General features: G+C 40.9%; 1 protein-coding gene across 5 annotated transcripts in view; it reads right to left on the reverse strand.

Annotated features, from left to right (window-relative positions):
- robo3 (roundabout, axon guidance receptor, homolog 3 (Drosophila)) overlaps positions 1-25,842 on the reverse strand; it is a 189,914-nt gene that overhangs the window by 18,498 nt on the left and 145,574 nt on the right. For 3 of the 5 annotated variants that reach the window (XM_017041838.2, XM_025065898.1, XM_008332476.3), the window contains 8 exons: positions 23,825-23,982; positions 22,881-23,001; positions 20,967-21,105; positions 20,415-20,542; positions 19,184-19,195; positions 10,784-10,908; positions 8,925-9,096; positions 5,623-5,828 (listed from right to left, as the gene is read on the reverse strand). In XM_017041838.2, coding sequence (XP_016897327.1) covers positions 5,623-5,828; positions 8,925-9,096; positions 10,784-10,908; positions 19,184-19,195; positions 20,415-20,542; positions 20,967-21,105; positions 22,881-23,001; positions 23,825-23,982 — 1,061 coding nt within the window. The remainder of the gene's footprint in view (positions 1-5,622; positions 5,829-8,924; positions 9,097-10,783; positions 10,909-19,183; positions 19,196-20,414; positions 20,543-20,966; positions 21,106-22,880; positions 23,002-23,824; positions 23,983-25,842) is intronic. The other 2 variants (XM_008332477.3, XM_025065899.1) reach the window with 1 other exon arrangement.

The following is a 25,842-nucleotide window of genomic DNA, read 5'->3' on the forward strand; positions in this document are numbered from 1 at the left end:
AATAAATAAATATCCATATAAACAAATCTGTTACATTTACATTTCTGCTGGTGAAATTTTGTGAAAAGCCTCGGAGCATCACAGTGGGTCTCTCAGCAGACCTTCCCATACACTGTACTTTTCTTAGATGTAAATTACCCAGTTTTTTTTCGATGATAGGAGCAAAGTTTCTGATGCATGCATGGGTATTATAACATGATGATTACATTTTTAGTGCTCACACAGGTGGACTTTGAAGGGGCCTCGTGATAATATACAGGGATTTGCATTTTCATGACGTGAGCGTGAAGCTGTGCATGCTAACTACCTTTGCGTAGCTTCTCCCTCAAACACCAGTCGGTCAGGACTTAAAATGGTAACTGTGATTTGGACTGCGAAATAAAACGTAACGCTTCATTTCAATTTTCATAAATAATATTACATCTGTTCCACGCAGACAGATGTACCGACTGGATCTTTTTTAGTGAATACTAATATGTGTATCACCGCCTCACTCACACGTCTGTTTTAATTAACTGCTCCTCTTTGGTTTTATCAACTTTGGTCATCTCACTTCTTCCATAAATGATAAGCTCTCAGTGGACTTATTTGAGGTCAGAACCAAAGTCAAGTCTGCTTTTATGCTCCTCGACTGATTCCTACACAGCAGAGGAGGGGGAGATCAAAGGACAGAATTTTAATGACCGGCGAGCAGTCGAGAAACTACTAAGGCATCGGCCTTTATACTCAACAGCCACTTAGCATTCAGGACGGCCCATGAGCAGATGTAATTAAGAAGTGTGTGATTAATGGGCCTCGTTGTCATGTTGTGTGTGCGGTGTGTACGATGTAGGTTGGGCTTTCATGCGATTGCTGGCAATTAAAATTTTTGGGGATGTAAGCCAAAAGCTAGACGAGGCGTGGAATTGCTTACAACGGAAGGTGGTGTTAGGGGTCCCTACACTGGGGAACCCTCCAATGTGACATCCAGAAGGATGGACTGTCTTCCTCAACACTGCTGGTGACCAAGAGTTTTGAGTGTGTGATCTCAGAGAAGGAGACCTGATTTATATGCGATCAGTTCAGTGGCCTAAGCTGGCTTTAATCACACACAATGTAACATAGATTCACTGCATATCTGGCCAAACCTCCTGGAAGACGGGGAATGAACTCAGTGCTGTTTACATTTGTCTTCCGCTTTTAATTTCCAAGAGATTAAGCAAAGGAAGTGTTTTGGTGCCGCCTGCCAGTTAAAACAACAGCATCTGTTCTGTGCTGTAACTCTAACCCTGCTGTACAGTTGTATTCAACAAATTACGCTCGTGCTACAGAACTTGTCGAAGAGACGTGACGAAAACACAGATGTTTGGCTCGTACATGAAGATGTTCGGCACAATGACACTTTTTAGTTTTAATAAGGAAGTCTGTTTCATTTGTTTCCAGAGCCAGCCAACATGATTTGCCTAAGGCCTATAATCAACCAGATACTGCAGCGCGCAGACGACTGAACACAAAGACGTAGACAAGATGTTGCCTTGATTTTAGTTTCTGAAATTGCACGGTCAGGTAAAAAACTACTCAAACAGTCATTGGTATCAATTGATCTTTGTCTTGACAAAGATGTGACAATAATGCTATGTTTGAATGTGGTTGTATTCAGTGTACACCCCAATACATGGGATGTTGTTCAATTTTGACTGGAAATAGCTCCTAGAAAATGTTGTTGTAACTGTCATTTGGTTTTAATCCACTTCCTGTCATTCACTGCCTTTTTTTCTGTGCCAAAAGTCACAGTGTTAATGAGGTTTTTTAGGAGAAAGTGTCCATTTCTCCTAATCTGTTTTCCTCTTTCACCTGCGGGCGATGGAAAGAATGCAGAAGGACACAATGTGTGTGCTCCGGTGAATAGATGAAACATTTGATTTTGTTTTCTCTTCTTTGAAATAAATAATGCAAGGATCAAGGTTCTGCGATGCCAGTTCACACTGCCGTGTTTACTATGCAGGAACAGAACAACAGGTAAAAGAACCTGCTGTAAAAAGCTTTAGTGTGAAAATTGTTGTTGTGATTGTACAGTTCAGAATATGTATGTATGTATGTATGTGTGTATGTGTGTGTGTGTGTGTGTGTATGTATGTGTGGGTGGGTGTTTTCTTGGGTTTCTTTTTGCTGCAAGTTGTCTGAGTCGGCTGTAGTCTATCAATTTAGATGCAGTTCACCAAAAACACAATCACCCTTTAACTTACTCACTTATTCTGCAAGCACAGCCCATACTGCTCCCATTGAAAACCTTATACATTATGCAGAAGATATGCACAGCACAGCCTATTGTGACTAATGCCTCGGTGAGCGCTGTACTCAGCCATTCTGCTCTCTTACATCTGTGGGCCGGCTCATCAGTAACGCTGACAGAGGAATTATTCAGACCTAAGTGGCTTGTCAGAACGTCCTGTTGGACCTGGGACAGGTGACTCTCCGGCCTATACAACACGGCTCCTCCTCCTCTCTTTCTATAGGCCCTGACCTTGTGCCGACCTAAGGCTTGGCTCATCGTGCGTCTGTCTGCGTGGTCCCCAGATGGTAGCGTTTGATCAGTGTGCAGAGAATCAGTGTGCAGAACGGGTGGGGTAAACAGCCGCGACACCTGACTATTAATCAAGGCCAGCAGCTCTGGGCACTGTGTGAAACAGATTGCTGAAAAATGGATGAGGAGGAGAGAAGGGAGGCAGGAGAAGAGCTCCAAACTGAAGCAGGAAGGTGTGAATATTTATCGTATTCTTGACTAAATCTTTGGCTACAATACTACAGACAATGAACGCCACTGGATTTCTGCTGCCACTGTATGTTACAAGGCCTGTTTCTGTTACTAGTTTCAGGTGCAAGAACAATACAAATGTCCACAAATCTGTGTTCTTCCTGTTCACTTCAATGAGCCATGTCGTGTCTTTATGACACGTCCTATGGTGGCTTCAGGAAAACAAGCAGCATCACAGCAGCACATTAGTGGCCATCTTACAATATGTTACCAGACGGTGGATCCTACTGCAGTGCAGTAAAGGAGTCCCTTCATGATACTTCTCATTCGTGGAACTGTCGCCCCCCCTTAATTCTCCCACACAGTCAGACCTGGCCTCATCGTTGGAGTGACTCCCCCCAGCTCTGGAGCCTGTTGTAATTCTAAATCGCTGCTGTTCATGGAGGAATTTTCTGTCCTCTGTCAAACAATGGCCCACTGCTGGAGGACATCTATAGGACTAGATCTTGTTTTGTTTTGTAAACAGCTCTTGTAGATCAGGAAGAGCTTTGTTGGAGATCCCTAGATCTAAAATCATTGCTATAGCTTTACGCCAATTCTTAACCTTGCGATTTGCGCAAACAGCCGCGACTTGCTTACGCCCACATCAACCGTTTAGCAGACTCTCCTTAACCCCCTGCCAACACACACACTTCCCGTCTGTCCAGGATGTCTTGGCATGGGTGAGGGACAACGGTATGGTGTGTGTGTGTGTGTGTGTGTGTGTGTGTGTTTGGCACAGATCCCAGGGTAATGGCATCTACTCATTGCCAGAGTTTGAGGAACAAACAGACCATCTGTCCTCTCCAGGGGCCCAGATGAGATCGACTTATTTATACTGATTATTTCAGGGTTAAGTGTGATTTATGAATGCTGACTTTATCTCAGTTCGATGCGTTTCAGGCTTTCTTCATATTTCATCTTTTCAAAATAAATTATAGCAGAGTTTTAACTTATTTGCTTCACAGTTTCCTGAAGTAAATTTATGGGTCAGCTATTCCGTGAGGCTGGAAAAAAAACCAATGAAAGTCATTGAATAAATACCTCAATATATATAAACTTTATTAAAATGTTCCAATTTGGGAGTTGTTTTCAGATTGTCACGCCTGTTCTATGAGTTCAATAAGAACCTGAAAATTCTGGGATTTTTGGGTTTTTCTGGTCAATGTTCTGTTTAACAGGTTCACCATCATTGAATATACATGGCCAACATGATGGTTTAGTCCTGCAGCATGAAGGAAACTGGTTCCAATCCCTACAAGGCTTTTTTAAAATTAGATTTCTGTTTTTTTTTTTTTTTTACTACTGCAGCTTTCCACAGGCTAAAGACATCCAAATTGGGGATTAGGTTAACTGGGGACAAATGACTGGTGAATGAATGAATGAATGAATGAATGAATGTACAAAATGTGAGCAGAATTGGTTGGCTGTCTGTATGCTGGTCCTGTGATAGGCTAGTGACCTGTCCAGGTTGTATTATGCCTTGATGGTTGAAGAGTTGACATTTTATTCTAACAAAAGTTCAGTCTAAATGACTGCAGCTTTAGTTACTTTTTTTATTATTCCACAACAATACAGTTTCTAATAGATTGCTCAATTAATTCTGTAACACAAGTATCTGTGTCTCTCCTTTGCCGTTGGGCTGAAAACCTGACTCTGCTTTTTTATTGGACTTGCAGCTAAGAGACGTGTTTGCACCCTTTGGACCTCAGCAGCCATTACACCTACTGAGAACCAGGGCTGGATTATATTTCAGTTCTTTTACTCACGGGGCACGAGGTGAAATTATCTTGTTAAACACAACAACAGGAGCTGAGGGTACTTCACTCTGACCAAGTCTGCACGAGGAGCAACATCACAGAGCTTTGACAACATATTAGTTCCTTTTAAGTTTGCTGTTTGCTTTAGGCCTCTGAAATCACTGCATGTCACTGCAGTCAGCACGGAGAGAGCACTGACGGTCACTGTGCGCCGCTCACTCCAACTGCACAAAGTCAACAAAAAACTTCCAACGTGGTGTTTGACACTTTAAAATAAGCTCTGAAGCATTAACACTTCCACGTAGGAGCTCTCGGTCGTCAAGTCACTCCCTTTTCATTCCCACATGACATGAATGAAGCACAGAGCCACAGTCTGAGAGGCAACCGTTTCAGCTTTCATTCTCCTCTCTCTCCCAGCTCCAGCTCTTCAATCTCTTTGACTCTCCATCATTCATCCAGTCCTCACTTGCACTGATGTATTGAGAATTTAATTACAAGTCTCAGCGATCGTTAATCATTGAGAACCAACCATCAGTTAATGTGTGAGGCCACCACCAGCCTCTCTGAGGCAGCACTGACATCAGGTGCTGCTTCATGCCCAGAAGGGAATTGTGGGCAGAGTGGATTTCATTAGCATTGAGTAAGACTGCGCTAACGACTACTAATGGCTTTGTATGCTCATTATCATGGTGATCACGCCTTGCCAATGCTATTTTGCTCCATTATTCTCCACCTCTATTCTTCTCATAAAAACTCATTATTTGAGTCAACCATAAAAATGTCCTCTGTTTAAGTGCCTGCTGTTCCTCTGTTAGTCCAAATCCTTATTTTATCTCATGTTTATCTCTGGAGAATTTCATCACATTTTGATGTGCTAATAATGCACAATGCATATTTTGAATTAATTTTAACAAGTCGGTTGAGAGAGGTATGGAGTGAAGAAAAGACTTCACTCAAAAGTAGGAAGACTGACACATTAGGTTTCACTCAGTTGAAGGTCATTCAATTAAAGCTTTGAATTTAAAAGGTAGGAAAACAAAGTAAAATGCATCATTAACACTGGTATTCTTCAAATAAAGGTTTCTGTACCTGAAGGTTGGTGATTTGGAAGGTGCCGTTCTCCATCAAACTGATGCGTCCATCATTTCCCAGGATTCTCTGGCCATCCTTTTCCCATTGGATGCTTGGGATGGGGTTGCCCATGATGTGACAGTGTAACTGAGCAGTGGAGCCCGGAGCTAACGTGTGGTTGGCGGGTCCTTGGCGGATGATGGGAGGCACACGGTCTGAAGGTGCTGCAAGGAAGTAAACAAAGTCAGGTTTGACTGGGTTTTCAGAAAGTAGTGAAACATTCCTCCATATACAGTTTATCTGGTGATTAATTTAGAAAGTATATTCTTTGTTTCACAAAGTGGCCCTGAAAACACTAACAATTCCCATAGTCTTCCTACTTTTTTCCATCCATTTTAACAATGACTCTGTTTAATGCCATTCCTTGTAGAGAAATTAGATTATCTACCCATGCAGTAATAAAATAAACTGAAATCATTAAATGTCAACCTGATTTTAATACATTAGCATTTGGCCATAATTGTCCTGTAAGGCTGAAGTTAATACAAAAGGGACCCAACTGTAATTGGCGGTGTGGTCTTTTGGCATTTGCCTGTAAAACCATTATCATATACCGCTGAGTGAAGAGGAAAATGTCAAAGACAGAGAACACAGTTCTCGGAGGCTCTCAGGTCAGCGTCTCTCTGCTCCTGCCCTAATTCTACATGCAAATTGATGACATAGATTTTTCTCAGGCAGCGATAAGTTGATGCACTTACTTTCTGTCAGTGATGGAGCACTTGACAAAGGCTGTCAATTAAGATGTAACTTTTTTTACTGCACTCAAAAATGTCTTTTTTTCTATTTAACAAAGACTGCACTTCTGAATAAGTGACATCTCATATAAAACCCTTTTCATGGACCATTAAATATTAACAGAACTTCATTTTAAACTTTCCTGGGCTACTGTTAAAGGCACTTTTTATGATTCCTATCTGCCAAAAACAGACAGTTTTAGAGCTCAGTGTTTAGCTGGATGACGAACCCAGACGCTCAGTCCGAGACATTTAGAGACAAGCAGCTAACCCTAACCTACTTTTCTTTTATAATATATAATTTTATGCAATATTTAATAATTAACATATTATAAAAGCTGCACTTAATTCCTGACCCTCAGATGATCTATAACATTCAAGGGAGTGCAGGTCTGAACGTAACATCGTGCAGTGTTTTCATGTTTATTAAAATACAAATCCCTTCTAAAACACTGTCTGAGAGTTCACGTCAACATGGTTTCTTCAACTCGTGAAATGTTCTAAGGAATGAATAAATGCTGAGTGCTTTGTTTACATCAGTGCAAACAAAGAGCTTTACATCAGTGGAACAAGAAGAAGATCGAACACCTTTTAAAACCATACACATCTGCGGTGGAGGCCCAGCTGCGGCTGACGGACGGAGACGTGTCCAATAAATAAACGTTGCGCTGCCATCTGACCCTCAGCATCAGCTAGAAGCTCATGGACTTATAAGGCTGTGCTGCACATCTGCATGTCTGACAGTTTAATCTGCAACGTAAACACCATGGTACGAATGTTGCCAGCTGAAAGAGTTATGCTGAGACTGGAGTCAAACAAACCCTTAATAAGAGGACTTGGAAAGAGCGGAGGATTACAGAGAACATGAGCTCATTTTTACTCTTTTTTCGTCCGTTTTGCTATGTTCTTTACCACAAAGCTAGACCACGTCACCTGGTTCACAGCGAGACATTTCCCTGCAGGCACGGAGCACGGTCTCACTCGTATTGTGTGTTGTTGAAAGCTGTGATAAGGCCATAATAATGAAAAGGTAACTAAAAATGTGAAAGAGTCAACACAGGCGTTAGGAGGAAACAGCTGAACAAAAGCTGTGTTTGCTCCTCGGAGTGGGGGTGCGGAGCATATGCCGAGGCAGGGTTATTTGCATAGAGTCATCAACAGTTGTCCCTTTTTATTACATCAGATAAGAACTCAAGCTGTTGGCTGGATCTGAGAGGAGGATATTATGATTTGGGAGAGATTTGGGGGATTTGGTAATAAAAAATATTGGTGCACATGTTGGGGGAGGGGTCGGGGAGGCGTAAATCAGCAGATTGTGTGGAGTAATTAATTAAATATGAGGCGCAGGATGTCGCATCGGACGACTGGCAGCAGGAGTCGCATGGATTTAGACAGTATTTTATTTTAAAACACCACCGTGGGAAAGATATGTCTTGAGATATAGTTACTTTACAGAGTCTGCAGGAGAAAGATTCACAGTTTATTTTCAGCATTAGGGACATTAAATATTTAACAGGTGGGTAATGTAGAAAAAAAAGTTTTTTCCTGAAACATTGTAAAGAAACAGTTCCATTAAAAATGACTGATGTTTTTCTCTGTGCTGTAGGGACTATAGCATCAACCAGTGATTAATTTACACTTTGTGAAAGAAAATACTTCACCTCACCATTCATACCCAAATAGAAAGGGTTATTCAATCATTATCTAACATTTTTCATATTTATTTTCATTATGAGCTGAGCCAAAACTGTAGACGCATTAAAAGGTGCCCTCAGCTGACCCTTTTTTAAAATGTCCTGTCTCTGATTGGTCATTTATCCTGAGGAACTTTGAACTGTGTGGAAAACAAAATGATTGAAATATTAGTTACTTATAAATGGAAGGATGTATTGTTAGAGATTATACTACAAAGGCTCATTTGTTCCACTGTTAAACCATCAGTTTTAAAAGGCAGCTCCAGTATGGGCTGAACCTTCAGAAGTCTGCATCATTGTTTTCCCTGCTGAAGCGGTTCTAAAACACATGTTTAAAAGTAGAACAAGTGCTGTGGTTGAACTTGGTGGAGAGTTGTGTTGGTGTAACCTCAATGACTCTGCTGGAGAGGTAATTTTAGCAACATACAACGCAACACACATACACAACATAACCTCAGTGTATAACATATATAACTCCCATTGTAGAAGTCAACAGTAGGATTTCATTTTCAAGGAAACTGAATTTAGACCATGAGCAACAGAGTCTATTTTCATTCTCCATACTGCAGACCACAACAGCTTCAACCCTTCAAGTCCTTTCCGCATTAAGTATAATCAGGACTGTGTCATTTTAAACCTTACCTACCAGTTTGTGTGCGCGTGTGTGTATGTCTTCCTGCCAGGACATTGTTTTTGTTTTTTAGAACATGCTATTGCTGTGCTGACTTACTGAGTTTACATTAACAATACAATTTTTTTTTTTTTTACAAATATTTTTACAAAACCAAAGATCTGCGTTAGGTAATGTCTGTGAGTGTGTGTCTTAACTCACCACTTTCCACCTCCAGCAGAGCTTTAGTCAGGATGCTGCCAGCAACATTAATGGCCTGGCAGATGTAATATCCAGAGTCTTTGACTTGGACGTCGACGATGGTCAGCTCACCGCTCAGTGACACGGAAAAACGACCCGACTGTGAAGGTTCCTGAGTTGGAAATAACAACATCTAGAGGAGAAGGAAGACACGGCACGGCAATTAGTGTGTGTTAAACTACGACATCATGTTGTGTAGCTTCAGCTATTCTGTTTCTGTCACACTAAATATCAGATGTGTTTGAAAAGGTACATGAACTCATATAGCAATCATTGTTGTGGTTCTGTGATTTATTTTTTGAAGTCTGGAAACTGGCACTAATGGTGTTATAATTAGTTCATTTGCCTTTATGTATTGAAATACACTGCACTACTTCAAAACTACTGACACTTTCATCAGGATACATACAAATACCTGATAAAGTCTCATCCCTTTATACTTGTAATGTTCAGCCTAAACTTATTTCTTTGTTCTTGAGTATCTATGGAGCTGTACTGTGTTTGTTTACAAGGAGTGTATCGGTTTCTACTTCTCAAAGTTAGTGTTTGAGTGTTCCCCAGTGACAATTACGCTGGAATACAGACACAAGGACATTTATACAGCAATACAAACACAATCAATAATGACTTGTGGTGCAGAGGATGTTAGAAGAGCAGCACAGAGACTGTACTGAAAAGACGGCGGAACCACAAATATAAGGACAACTCTTGGTTGGAAGCAAAACGAGAAAAGTGAATCTTTGTCCTTTTGCCTGTGTAAATTAACATTTAAATCAGGAATACACTGTACAGAGCCTCCAATAACACGTTTGGCTGCCAAGCAGATCCTCAGTTATGCAGTATCCTTGTCCAAAGGCACTTAAAGTTTACAGTGTGGGCTACTGCTAACCGTGTGCTCATCATAACAGCAGCAGTATTACTCAAGTTCATCAGCAGGCGTGATGCGACTCGCACCGTCTCACCTGATCATTTACAAGCAGCTTTTACTTTACACAGAAAAAACATGACACCAAAGGGATGGTTCTCACTTCCTGTTTCAACTGTTGCTATAAAATAACTGTACGTTTTTCTGATACACCGCCGCCATTCCCAAAAAGCTCCCCGCATCGTCCTCCCCTGTCTGTGTCCATGCTTTTTCCTCTTTATCTCACTCCTCCACACTCTTGTTCTTCTGCACCCACACACAAGCGCGCACACACACATTCTCCAGGCCTCCCCCAATCCCACTCTCCTCCCTCTATAATCGGTACCTGGGAGCCAGGCTGCAGGCACCCACGCACCCTGGTTCTCCTTTCAGCGCATTCCAACAGGCTGCCGCGCTTATCACACACTCACCTTCTCAACACACACATCACACAAACAAACGCACAGACGTGTGGGTGTGTGTTGTGCGTATGATTCAGTCTGACATTAACAACAGCAGGCAGAGGTAAGAGGAATGACAGTGAGAGGAGTTGGGGAAGACACAGTGATGAAGACACAGTGATGAAGACACAGTGATGGAGACACAGTGATGACACGGGGATGAAGACAATTGTAAAAAAAAATACTCATACAGTATACAGCATTAGACTGTATACTGAGGCAGCCTAATGCTAATGCTAATTAAATAGAGAGCCATTCAGCGATGGAGGACTCTTTCTTATTAAAATCTCTACTAAGGATAAACGATAAAAAATGTTTTTCATAATTTTGTTGTGATTTGAATTTAACTTAATAATTAACTATTTATTATTTCAACTTAACAAAAAAAAAAGCATTAAAACATGCATAAACAAAGGAGAACTTGGTACCACAGACAGTTTCTGAAAGTTTCTCACCTGACTGCCTTCTTTCTGCCAGAATACAGCAGGTGGAGGGTTTCCCTTGGTGCTACAGAGGAAGGTGACCGTTCGACCCGGGGCTGTAATCTGGTCCCGTGGCCGGATTACGATCTGTGGAGCCACTGCAGAACAGAACACGTAAGAAGACACGGTTAACAAGTCAGAGTGAAAATCAAAGCTTGTACTGTGTCAGCCATCTATGAATATCTGTGCACTAACGGTATTAACAAGATATGAGATTCCTGCTCATGATCATGCGTTCCCATGCATTATATTGGATTTAAACCTCCTGAACACAGGTGCCAACACTGCCCACTGCTTTCTTGGCCTCACAGACTTTAACATATTGCTGTTCCTCCGGCTGTAGCTACATCTGAGAAATGCAACGCAAAGGTCACAGATGGTTGAAATGTTAAGACAATTCCATAGATATTATGTGCCCATGAGCAGTGACAAAAATAGAAACGACTCGACTTCATACTGTTAAATAACACCGTTAATTAGACCAGTAATTGTGGTTGTGAGAACTTGTTATTAGTTGCCAGAGAAGTGAATAAATCTGAGCTCCATTCTCCATGTTCAAACTCAGGAATCCAGACCAAAGAGTCCTGATTAAACAACCAGTGGGTATACTTTCATAAAGTGGTGACCCTGCTGTGCCAGAGCAAAATAAAATCACAATGATATTAATTAGTAACATTTTACTTAACATTGTCATTTTCAATTCACACACAATAGACCATAATTGTTGCTCGGCGCTTTAAGGTCACACAGCAAAGAGATATAATCAGTAACTCCAAAGTCTGGAACTGAGATAATTAAACCGCTCCCTCGGGTGGCACTTTAGAGTCCATCAGTTTGAACACCCTTTCAATTTTTGGGCACTTTTATTTTATATTTTTATCTGGACCAGGACTGGAACATATTAATGCAGTATTCTGTGAGGAGATTTTCAAAAGAGAAACAAGTGAGATGACAAATTAAAATCTTCCATACTTGGATCTGGATACCTTTAGTAGGTTTTATATAGTGATTGGCTGCTGTGTCTCTCAATGATATTGTGCAGCATTGGGGATGACATGAACTACACTCCAGAACGCACACTTGTTTGTATTGGGGGACTCTGCCTCAGGCCAGAACCTGGAGAGCAATAAAACACTACAGGATGACTTTCTATATTAGTGATGTAAAATCATTCATTCTGTCTAAAGAGCTTAGAGTGCACAGCCCAAATCCAATCCCAAAGTACGGCACTGATCTGTTGTTCATTTATATTTCATTATTTAAAACAACAGTTAGTCTTTAGAGTGTTGGGATGTGGCTAAACATGTGCAGCATTGCTTGTTTGGGTCAAACTTATTGTTGTTGTCGCTTTTAACACCAGTGTGGACCAAAGGGAGGGAGAGAGACCGTGAAAGAAGGAGAGTGGGCAATGACGGCGCACTGATAACAAAACCAAATGGAAAATAAAAAAATAAAAAACGGGGGAAACAGAGCTTGACTGTGGCACTCGCTCCCCAGTCAACAAGTCCACGGAAGACAAGCTTTTCCTTTTGGCCTCTTATGTTTTAATTAATGAGTCAATTTAAATACAAAGAACTGAACAAAGACTGCTGTTGTTTCTGTCACCACCGTTCCACTCTGTTTACAAGAACACAGGTCTATTCAGAAAAGAAAATGCTAGATTCAGGCTACGTACATATTTCTGCTGCTTATTTTGTGTTTGAATTAAAAACTGTTCTGATTCTTATCTGAATTATTTCATGAAAATATATCCATAACATAATCAGTTCAGGTATCCTGGAGATGTTTGTGAACAAAATTGCAAGGACGTCGTCTCGTGAGCTAAAAATGGTTTGTTCTGACAACCAGACCTGGTTCCATTGGTCTAGTGGTTGGGGCACGTAACACTCAATATCCAGATCAAAAAACCTATAAAAAAGGTCAACGCAGATCCCAGAGGAACATGGACTCTGGGTTGTGGTTCACCCTTTCTGATCCTCAGTACAATGCTAATCAGATGTGTCTGAACGACCCATCATCTGTCGGGGCGGGATAGTGGGGGAAGGGCTTCAAATAACATGGTGAGTGAACCCATTTTTGGCCATTCTCTATCTCTTGTGGCCAGTGGGACTGACTGACACACACACACACACACACACACACACGTTTAATTTATATTGATTCTGTTGTGGGTAACAGGCCTTCCTCCACACAGGGAGGGGGTGTGAATGCATCATATGCCTTCCACCAGTCCTACGGTAATTGATTTCTCATCTTCCCACCTGATAACCAGTCCTAATTGATTTCTCATCTTCCCACCTGATCTCCCTCCTGCCTTTCATTCTAGGCTTAGATGAGCAGTGAGAAAAACCGAGAGAAAAAAAGAACCGCTGTAGAGAACAGGCATAAAAAGATGAAAGCACCAAGTTGATGCATAAATAATTAGGACTGAAACTCCAACCATAACATGTTGCATAAATATTTAACCACATATTGTAACATTAGTTGTGTTTGTCATCCCGCAGAGATGACATGATTGAGGATAGATGAGCCTGGAAGCCAAGATGAAAAAATTGGGTCCAGTCAGCCATGAAGTGGATGAAAATCAAGCAAATCTTCTCTGATGTTAAATGTTGGTGCTGGGTCCGTCAGGGGAGTGCACATCCCTGACTGTCCAATCGGCAATGATTGCCTGCTTCTTGTAATCACTTATTTCTGATGCATGTGCACACTGAATATCAATCCATCTCTTCCCTGGGGAAGCACTGAACTATTTCCTATTGTAGTGACTTCTTTCAACACAGGGCCAATCACACAACACGAGACAATCTGTTTGTGTTTACTCCAGGGAGAAGCTGAGCGGAAAGAGCATTGTCCTCATGTCCATCCTCCATCCATCCTCTGCCCCCAAAGGTCATTTATATTTTGACACCTGTACTCTTCCCTTGGTTTTAGTTAAATTTCTATGAAGAACCACTAAGTGGAATTGAACCTTGAACCTTCTGATTTTGAGTTTCCAAAATCATTCTTTCCAGGGATACATTCTCTTCAATCTTAGATTGAAATTCCTCTGGGGCGCCAGTATAATCCACACTGATGCATTAATAAGCAGACTTCAGACAAGTATTCCAGACAAAACTGAAGTCTGAAGAATTGGTTTCAGACATTTCCCACATGTTTGGTCAGGATCCACTATCACCAGAAATTATTTGACTAAGCAAAAGAATTTGCATTTCATATTTCTGCGAAAAAGGAGGATTTAGGAAAAATCTAACTTTAGATATGTTTTTGTCAAATATCGCTAATCAAATAATAGGAGTTGTTTTCAAACTGGATGTACTAAGGATTTATTTATAATGCACCATTTGGTTTTGGTTTTTTAAATTTGGGTCAAGAAAGACATTAGGAGAATTTGGGTAGAGATGATGTAGTGTATGTCAAATTGATAACATCTGCCATTATCCGAAGTCATTCTGTGTATAAAAGATGCACGCATTATTCATTTTACAAAATTCTATGCATAGTTTGGAAACATAAAGTGTCAAAATGCAAATTTTTTCTAGAGACAATTTTGGGCCAAAGGACCAGAGCATCTCCTCTCCCACCTCAAGGACAAGCTGACGCAAGCCTGAAAAGTTAATGAAACGCAGTCTAACACTGCGTTATGTAATGCTACACATCCACACATACAGTCCATACAGAAGAAAACCTGCTGTATCATGATGTGCTGCAAACAAGCAGTGTGACAAAAACATGTCATCACTTCCCCCCATGTGTCTGATGCAACGTCACAACTTTGACCCAAATACTGTGACAGGTAGAACGATTCGGGCCATTAAAATGTCCTGTCTGTGCACCACTCATCCCTGTCTGGAGAATAACTGTGTTCGATCTGAGGAGGACGGTCGGCGCTTTGCCTGAGGCTGTAATAAATAATTAGTGATACGAGGTGCATTAGCCGTGACTCTGAGCTGTAGATTCAGAATGAGAGGATTCAAGCATATTCACCAGGGATGAAAGACGGATTATTGTTATAACCACACAGATGAATTATACACGACAAAAATTAGCAAAGATAACGCGCCTCCGTGAAGTTAGTGCTTCCACTGCAGGCTGCTGCGGCAGTTTAGATTCACGGCTGCTGACTTTGTCAAATTCATAAATGAATAGATGGAACATGACCTCGTCTATCAAATGTTCACTTTGCGGTTCCACAAAGACACACAGCCGTGCCGCTAGAAGTGACTGCACATAGAGTGATAACTGCAGGAGGCGGTGTCATTGAGTCAGATGTCTAAATAAAGAATGAAGCCCTCGAGATAGGAATTCAAAGGCGTCTGGAGACTTCTTTTATATGCTGCATATTATCAGAGTCGGAGAACAAGTAACAGCCTACAAGCCAAGAGGAAGGCAAATATAGCACCGCAAGTTCAATTTCCACTGTTTTTAGATAGGAACAGAGTAAGGGAACACAGGCCTGTGTGTGAAATACAGAAATCATTTTTCCAAATATTTAATAAATATGTTTTTGTCACAGAAATAATTTTTCCAAATATTTAATAAATATGTTTCCTTGTGCTGTAGGATTGAGCTACAATTACTAGTCAACTGGATCTTTTTAATCAACTAGTGGCACGTTGCTTTCATACTGTTAGCATTAAGCTTTTTCCAACATGTTAGTTGTTAGCAAGTTAGCAAGCACCAAGCAATCAATCTGTTGTTTGCCTTGCTATGTACTGCATATTGAAGACAAATACACTTGCACTACTATGTATTCATGTATTTTATTTCAGTTAGTGTGGTATTACTGTGATATTTCTGCTACCTCTGGGTGAAGGCCATAGCAGAGAGATAATACAACAACGCTAGCAACCAAGCTCATTGTATTCATCTTGGTTTGTTCTATGGTTGGTATTTGTTCTGTGGGTTGAGAAGCATTAGCCATGCACAAGAGTATACCAGGAATTTTAGTGATGCATTTGCTTAACTGCTGTAAAGCAAAGCCAGTGTTAGTGTTCACACACTGCTTAATCTAAAAGTGGTTTGTATAGTTCTTGCCCTTTTGTGTATATTTATAACACACTTTATGTATATTATGGGCTACATGACTCCTGAAGCTTTCAGGATAAACAGTCAGCGAATATTAGGAATGGTGCAGTGTTTTACTGTCTGCTGGCAGAGATGCTAATGCTGCTTTGCTCAGGTTGGGAAAGGAACATTTTCCTCAAACTAAAGCTGACAAATGTTTAGCGCAGTTCAGTTGTTTATCTCACTGCGCTCCAAATCACGCAAATCTGAGTGTGTGATTTACCCTAACGCTATCATGCGAATCTCAGCATGTGGCTCAGTCACACTGCAAAGGCAAACAATCATCGGATATACTCCGGTGCCCCACCCACATGTTTGACATGTGATTTGAACCAACATACTGAAGCTATCACACACACACGGAGTCGTACAGACACACACCGTCACAGCAGGAGTTCCTCAGGGACCTGGATGTGACAGGCAGCTGTCACAGTCCCACGCTGACGCAGACGGCGTGCCTCACAAGCGTACGCTTGAGTAAACACACTCTCACACTTCCCCTGCTACCACTGCAGCACAAGTCCTACCATTCATCCTCCCCCTCTCTATCTGCGCCTTCAACACATTCTTTCTAAACTGTTTCCATTCTGAAACGATAATTAAAGAGGTGGTTATTTTATTTCCTAAGCATAACCGTAATTCATTTAAGCCTTTATTTAATTTGGAGTTGGCCCTTTGGGCCCAGAACCACAGCTGGCTCGTCCAACGTCAATATATCAGTTGGAGGTCTGGAATGGCTTTAAATATCCCAGGCATAAGTTATAAAAACAGCACTGTTTATGAAGTCAGAGAAGATTTGTGCCAGACCAAGAATTCTAACCTTCCCACAGGGCACATAAAAAAGAAAGGCAAGAAAAACTAGGATGGTAATCATGCCTGCCGTACATCAATTCAACTGTACTTCTCAAAAATCTGAATGTGCTGATGTATTTTTCATGCACTGATAACCTTCATCTGTCCCCACTGTTCCCTGAAGCAGACCTCACCAGCACAGTGGAAACAACTACAAACCAGGTCTTCTCCACGTTCAACAGTGCTTCTAGCTTCATTACCAGTTGTTTTTGTGTCTGATTGACGTTGCTGTCCGAGGGACAAGACATTAATGTGGTACCAAATGGCTTTGGTCAAGTATTGAGTTTTTGGACTGGCGACATTAGCCTCTGATTCCCTCCTGCTGGCAGTGATATTGCTTTGCCTTAGTCTAATTGTCCTCATTGTATTCCGGCCTTGTCAGCTTTGATTTGTTTTCCATGACCATCTAAATGTAGTCACCGTCAATTACCGAGTAACGCCTTGCTCTATTTTTACCCAATTTACTCGCCATTACATTTGTACATTCATTCAAAAATAACAGTTGCAAATTACATATTAATATTAATAATTGAAACTCAGTTAATTTTCAAAAATGTAATACAATGTTAAATTGGCTCATTTTACCTTGTCTAAAACATAATTGAGTCTGGTAAAAAACAAAATCTAGAAGTTCCCTTTTATGTTAAATAATAATTCATTTATAAACACTAGCCTTTACCATCAGCTAAAAGTAATTAAGGCTGGGCTCTTTTTTTCCATGACACATGTTTAAAAAAATAAATGTCAACAAATGACAGTTTACATGATACTGAAAACAGTGTTATGTTGCAGCTTCACCATTTTCATAGGGAAATAGATCAAGATTTTGTATTTAGACAAAACCAATGAAACCATACTTCCCATCATTTCCTGACATCCCATCATAATAATCAACCATCACTCACAGTCCCTACAACTCCTGTAGTTTTTCATTTGTGCAACATCTGACAAAGACACGCATTCTCAGCTACCTGCTGGAAGATGTGCTGGTAATGATTTCCTAAGAAAGCTGTAGAAAATGGTAAGATGTCTGTTTAAATAACATTAATAATACTGTGTTTTTATTTTTTCATACCCTGCCTTTGTTTTGAATAAATGAACACGTGGAAATTATTCTCATTATTTCCGTCCAAACAATACCACTGTGTTAGTGGAGGGTGTCTCTGCAGGAGGAGAAACACTTAAATGACTTGTTTTTCATTCTAGGAACAAAGCGAGGGAGAAAATTAAATTTTCAGAGGATGTTTGATTAATCAGTGTATAACTGCAGCGCTGCTGTGTTCTTGTGATTTGTTTTACAATGCTGGACGTATCCGGGGCCTTTTGTACTTAAATTGCTCCATGTATTATTTTTATGTACTGGATTGAAAGTCCTTTGTTGGTATGGCACGGTGTGGAAGCTTTTTCTTTGAAGTAATGGATGCTAGATGAGCCATAAAACATGAGTGGAGTGATGTTGAGAAAAAAAAACCCAACAGCTCACTCCCAACAATTTCAGCAGCACTTAAATACTAATTGTCCGTCTACTACTAGAATTATTAGACCAGTGTGGTAGCATGGATGTCGGCTCCAACATGGCAGCGATAAAGGGTGAGTTCAGGGTGGAAACATCATGTGAAAACATAAAGTGAATCAATGTCTCGTTGTTCTGTCTGCAGTCAAAGTGCCGAGGGCGTAACTATTTATATCACTGTCTGTACTGAAGTACATTTCAACAATAAAATAAGCTGATCTACGTCATGAATGTTCTTTATATGTCGGTTAAAGCTCTCACCATAATCCCATTTGAAGGCACAACATAAAAATTGACTTGCTCATTAGCGTGTTTGGAAGTGAAATTGTGACACAAATAGAACACACAGCAAACTTCTCATTCCCATTTGAACAGCGGTTCCCAAAGAGGAGTCCAAGAATACCAGGAGCCCACAACCAATAACATGGCAGACCGCAGAATACACAGCAACACAACATAAAACAACACTTCCTAAGGCAAAGGGATAAAACAGAAGCTATAAAGACTACTGGATTCTTAGAGGACTGAGATGGACGGCCATTTGTACAGATGGTGCGGTTGTGATTATGGGCTGCAAGACTGGGGATACATTTTTGCTGAGTTTTAATGACGCAGACAAGCCCCCGAGTAACAGTAAGAATTTGCTTGTTCAGAATCTGGATTTTGACGGGGGTCTTTGGAAAATATTTCTCCACATTAAATTGTCCCTGGATACAAACGTAGCTACCCTGGTATTAGAAAAAAAATGACATTTACTGCCAACCAAAGCTGTGGCTGCTAATGTGGAAATAATACAGCTTACATAAGGCTGGTATATATAGGAGCTATAAAATATGCACCTATGCCATCTCTCATGTGGATTAGGTCTCTTTTAGACAGGCACGCACCAACACACACACTCACAAAACGCATGCAAAGATGAGATGAAATGGAATACTTACTGGACGGGCCGTCTGCCAACGGATGGATGGAGAAAAAGGGTCGAAAAAAAAAAGAAGTAATGGAGTGAGTAGGATGAATGAGAATGAGATGATGATCTCCATGATGAACAGTGATATTTGATTCAATCTTTACACAACACACAGTAACTCTTTGGGAGCATCACAGTTAGTGAGTTAGATCTATTAAAAATGAGCAATGACATCGATAGGGCGAACGTGAATGATGTCTCGTGATGAAGTGGAACACATGAGTGACAAGAGCGGGTCAAAGGAGACGATCAACGGGTGTTTCTGATTGATCTGATTGGTTTCTACATTACACCGTCACCCACGCACTTTCACTTTCTCTCTGTCTGACATGTGATTGTAGGAAACAGCATGTTCAGCTACCATTCTACCTAAAGTAAGGTGACATTTTCATGCATGTGCAAACGCATGTCAGCATTTGCATGTACGAGTGCGTATACTTGGTGCGTGGGTATGAATGTGCTGACAGATGTCACAGACTGAAGGCCCTGCTCTCATCAATCAATAATGTTGAGTACAACTGTTCCCTGAGTTTCGCTGTTGTCATTACAAATGATAGAGTCCTCATTTGTCGCTTCTCTTCAAGGACTTCATACATTTTAATGCAAATCCAATGCAATTTGTTCTCAACTCTTTCTGCTGAGGTACAGAGAGGTGAAGCTTCTCTCCTCTTTTCCACTATGGCAATTTAAAGTCAACAGCACACAGCCAGAGGTGGTTATGAAGATGTAATATTTATACGTCTAAACCTGTTGACATTTCACAGTAGCATTTTTACTGTCCTCAAAGTCCCAGGTTTTATTAATATGCCATTTTTCCATGCAAGTAGCGAGTGGTATTTACCAGAAATATGACAACGTAATGAATCAGCATTTTGGCTGCTGAGCTGTGAACACTGTGTGATGACTCATACCAAAACTGCTCATCCGTAAAAACAGTTTACGGATGGAATGTAAAATGTAAAATCAATTTTTATCACTTGTAAATAGCTCTGCAAGTGCAGGAATAAAACGATTTAATTTTTACTTGTTTTTTTTTTTTAAAAGACTGCATCTTAATAAATCAAGATGATATTTTCCTGTTTATTTTACACCAACCAGGACATTTTGATTATTTTTTTTTATTTCACTATTCAACTGGATCAACTGAATTTCACATTCCACAGACATTTGTAGACGTAGTATAACTTAAGTCCTTGTCTGACCGTGCACTTGCAGGGTGCCCGACGCCTCGGCTCTGCCCACACTGTTCTCTGACACACAGGTGTACGTGCCCTCGTCCTCAGCTCGCACCTGCGTCAGACGCAGACTGTTGTCGCTACGAATTTCAAACCTGGGAAAGCATTAAAACAAACAGAGAGAATTAGGACACAGCTGGTGGAAATACCAGCAGTTAGAGATGAGAAAATTCACAACACAGAGATGAGACAATTATAGCTCATTATGTTTAAACTTCATGCGTATGCACCGTCTTAAATGTTGAAATCATGACTGCGTTTTGAAATATTGAATTAACATTTGTTGTATTATATATTTATTATATGAAAGTGTTGAGGCTATGTATGTTTGATTTAGTTATGAATTTGTGATTAGAAGGTCAGTCATTTGATGTTAAAGTCTGAATTCTGACTCTAGATAGATAGATAGATAGACAGATAGCTGTTCACCCATTGGTGTAGATGTACTCTTATTTAAACAAAATATCTTGGTACTTATTCAGCATTAAGTAATACCACTACACCTCTATTGTTTCGTACCTGCCCCGGGGCAACTCTCCTTCCTCTCTGCGCCACCGCACAGTCGGGGTCGGGTCTCCGTGCACCTCACAGAAAAAGTCCACGGTGTCGTCAGCCAGGACTATCTGGTTCACCGGCTGTTTGGTGAACATCGGCCTCTCTGAGGAGAGAACATGGGATTAAAACTGCTTGGTGTGCTTCCTCTGAATTGCTCTGTGACTGTTTGTACTTGTCAGCAGTTTATACCAACAATGACTTAGTGTAGATACATTCGTGATAAAAAAAAAGGTCAAACAGGGAAATAGCAGTTTTTAATCCCAGGCGATTAAAACCAGAGTGGGGAGAAATGGGGTAAAAGGGGAGGAGTTTAGAGGTTAGAAGCCTTAAAATGTGGGATTAATGTCAGGCTACAGCGGAGGACAGTGTTCATGTTACCGCTTGTCTGTTTTACACTCTTATGTGAGTGACTCACCAAAGCTAGTAAATGATCATAGAGCACCGGAAAAACATTAAAGGAAATGACGTATACACACAAGGAACTGACTTGGAGATAAAAGTATGCATTTGTTCCTGATCAAATAAACATCATCAAACAATGTTACTGTGTCCTGTAGTCTGAGAGGCTACATCATAGTGTTATAACGTCATCCTACTTTGATCAAAGACACACCGGGCGTGGGAAAAATAGAGAACGGCTGTGATTTTCCCTGAAGCACTACTTGTACCCATTCAGCACCGATGTATAGGAGCTATCATGTCAGGTTGTTGAAAATGAAAGGTACAGCAAAGTGCTATCAAGCTTTAGCCCCCAGTCACACCTTACTGTTGAGGCCATTTGACTTGAAAACCCCCTCGCATGTGTAATAAAAAATGCCATAAATATGATAGAAAAGCTCAAGTTGTGACAAAGATCTCAACTCCACTACAATCACCCTTTTCTCTCTTCACTGCCTCTTCACTGTCCCTTTTGAATATATTCTCAAATAACACTGACAGCATGCAAACGCTGTCAAGTAAAGCAAAGCAGAGATGATCACACCGAGGCCTGAGGCCTAAGCTCAACTAAAAGTGAAATATATGAATGATACAGAATCATGAGGCAGAGACATGAAGACAAACCTCTGCTGACTCTTTATAATTAGAAGTATTTGTCATGAAATCGATTAAACAGGCAATTAGATAGCTGCAGCAGCACAGGAACATGGGTGGGAGAATCAATACGCCAGTGTCATACAGACCGTCCACATGAACAAATATAAATGGGATGTTCCTATCTAGGGTCATAATAAATTGCAGAAAAAATGGTGCAGTTGTGGATGGGTTATCATCTTGCAAATTTCCCAGATGGCAGTGATATTACATATAAGGCATGGTGTCAGGCCACGCATTTCCCGGGACCGTAAATTGATAAATTGAGCGTTACACCCCGGGTTTAAGTTTAGTGTTGCACCACATTGTGCAGATGGAAGAGCATCTGGGTGGTGGCGGTGCTGAGGTTGTGGGGGCTGGTGGTGGGATTGGAGAGAAAATATCAATTTTCTATCTGTTTCCTTGGATCAATAGTAAGTCTGAGCAGGCGAGCGCTGCTGAGAGCAAAGCAGGGAATCAAAGCAGAGGAAAGAAGGAGAGAGGTCAAGAGAGGGAAGCAAAGGGCAGCTGAGAGCAGAACATTCATCTTCTTTTCCAACAGCTTTGGCTTAGGAATTAAGAAAAATACAGATCAGGAAAAAATAGATCCGGGAAAAAAAGACGGAAAACAGAGGAGGTGGGTGATTTAAAAAGATCACTGTGAAAACATCACATTTTCTTTCTCAACAAAAACACTCAAAAATACACTATTGAAATAGATTATTGTGATGTACAATAACACAACAACTTAACTGTTTAATGACATATGTGCATCATATGCAGGTCATCATTGACTGAATGACTCACCAAACACTACGAGTTCAGCGGGATCACTGTCCTTCTCTCCAACCATGTTGGTACCAACACACACGTACATGCCAGCATCACTCTTCCTGGTATTAGAAATCATCAGCTTCCCCCCACGCATCTGAAAAGATTTCATAAACAGGAAAAGGAAAAAAACATTAACAGGTGTGATGTGAAGGAGTAGAAAAAGTAGTAGGAGGAGGAGAAGTGGAGGTGGAATAGGAATGAAAAAGACAAATGGAAAGAGGTTGAGCACAGGATATTGATGCATGTTAGTCTGGGGAAAAGCCTCTCGATCATCTTCACTGTGTCATGACAGATGTCTCCTTGGGTTCGTTCTAACATTCTTTGACCTCAGATCCAGCCCCAGGCCAATCGCCACAGAAACACCTTTTACTGTTCAGCTGCACGTACGTAATGCAGAAAGCAGATCCAGCTATTCTTTCTTTGCACAGAGGGAATAAGGCAGATTAGTTTACAAATAGGGGTTTTGCCTGCTGGTTCTATCCTTTACTGTGTGTTGTGGGAATCAGTGGTGGTTTATATTTAGAGAAACTCAATTTAAATTAAACAGCAATCAATGCAGGTCAGTACAGAAGCATATGATAACATGGTTGGGTCTAAATTTAAATTGTGACCTAAATATCCAGATGTAAACAATTTAGACATTTAGAGGTAAGAAAACTAACCTTTTCTTAGTGGCTGCTAAAAAACATATGTCAAACTCAAGGCCCGCAGGCTAAATCTGGCCCGTCTCATATATACTGTATATATATATAAAATGATGCAGTAGTTCATCCATATGCAAAATAACAATTTTGAAGAGATGACAAAGCAAGTGATGATTATCTGCCGTGTGAAAAATGACTGAATTCAATCAAAACTATTTCTAAAAATATTCCAAACAAAGGTTTTTCCATTGTAGTGGCCATCAACTAACTTACAGTGATCCTCTCATCTCGATCATTGACCCGGATGTTGTTTCTCTTCCAGGAGATGGTGGGTTCAGGATGGCCTCTGGGGGGGAGGCACTCCATTACAGCTGGCTCACCAGCGGCAACCACAACATCCATGGGCGTCTGACGAAAATCATCTCTCAGGACTGTGGAAAATAGAAACAAAAATCAGTCAGGAGACCATTAGATCCAGCGTCGTTCTTTGTTGGCACTGATATTGATTATTCAGTTTTGCAAATTGCTATGGCTGTTGATGTTTAATCTTCCGCTGCCTCCTCTACCTGTACCTGACTATGCATATAAAGAGTCCCCTATGCTCAGTGTTATCATATGGTACTGAAATAAAAACAGCCTGAATATCAATATGTATAAAACAAACAAGAACTAACACAAAGCAAAGACTGGCTATTGAAAATTGTATGAGTGAATTGACAGAGTGTGTGCATGTGTCCCAAAGGGCCCGGTTGAGTTGGTGTCATGTATGTGGCATCACAGCACATCAATAATGAAAGCTCTCATAGCTGTCATACACAAACAGATGAATTATTCAACCCGACACCCTCATGCATTAATGTACATGGCTGTGTGGTCAAGTAAACAATTCATGAACGTTACATCTATATTAGATAAAAACAACGTCCACACACACCACGCTGAATACAAATCTGGGAGCTATGAAAAACAACACGTGTCATGTCACACCTATCCCTACCTCAAAATTAATTCCCCTGTGCCTGTGTCCTCAAGGCAAGGCGTTTTTAAAATCTAATTTAAGTCTCGGGAGCGCTGTGACCTCTCAGATTACAGGTGTGTAGGATCCTCGAGTAGAAGGGAATGATGTAGTAACAACTGCAGTGTTCCAGAAAGAGGTCAAACCAATGCAGACCTGCAGGCTACAGGTTCTGAGCTACTCTAAGGATTAAATAGAAGATAAATCTATGGAAAGGTTTCAACGGGCTTCCTCTCTGGACTAAATTTTATCCTTTTAAAAATCTTACGATCTGATCTCTAGTGTAGGACCTCCATTCAGTCCTTCAGTAACGGGAACCTCTCCACATGAGCTTCATGAGCTTGTCATCTTAAACATATGCACCTCAACAAAGTGGATTGGATGCTATTGTAACAACTATCACCTGAAAAGAAATATACGCTATCAAACAACTGTCTGGCAGACATTAAAACACAACACGGCTGATGCAGGTCTACGTGGACCTCTAACTATGAACTTATCTTAGGATTTAACAGGAACATGTCCTGGCCCATGTTTGAGTATGTACACGTGTGTACAGGTCTGACACAGCGAAGATAGTGTCAATGTCGCTGTAATGTCACAGGGCAGTGGGGCGGGTCACTGCCATATCAGATTAATGGCACACCTCCTCTTATGACGCCACCCACAGGCCAACAAAGCCTCAGGATATTAACATTATTATCACTGTTCATATATCTAAACATGCATCTGTCTATTCATCCGTCCACATACACCCACTTACATCGAGACTACAGAGGACATTTCCTCATTCCAAAATACTGTTGTTTGTGTGAAAATGTGGTGTATCTCATTGTCAGGCTTTACGCCACAGAGGCTCATTTCTCTTCTTGTCAAGATAGCGTGGCGTCCTCCCGGAATGAGAGTAGGGTGGGTGTGTATGTGTGGAGATAAATCTGCCTGTTTTGTTGGTAACCAAGGTCACAGGAGACGGCCATATGAGTGGTTAAAGAAAAAAAGGATATTTTTCATTTCCTCATTAGCTAACAGAGTTAGCGTTCTTCTTTGCCCTGACAACATGCAGCGGTACATGATTTTTTGACGGCGCCTATATCACTACAGTGTTGTCTTTTCATCTGTGTCTCTTATCAGGATGAATTTGCCTCTTTTAGCCCTGGTCAGGCCCATATCCTGATGTCCAATTACTTAGCTGCAGAGCATTTGGGGCACCTTTTAAATCCCATTGGCCCTTCCAATACTGGAATGATATGCTAAACCACACCCCTGACCTTATTAC

The sequence above is a fragment of the Cynoglossus semilaevis genome, chromosome 19 (genome assembly GCF_000523025.1).
Source record: "Cynoglossus semilaevis isolate Cse_v1.0 chromosome 19, Cse_v1.0, whole genome shotgun sequence".
In the NCBI taxonomy this organism is placed as follows: domain Eukaryota; kingdom Metazoa; phylum Chordata; class Actinopteri; order Pleuronectiformes; family Cynoglossidae; genus Cynoglossus; species Cynoglossus semilaevis.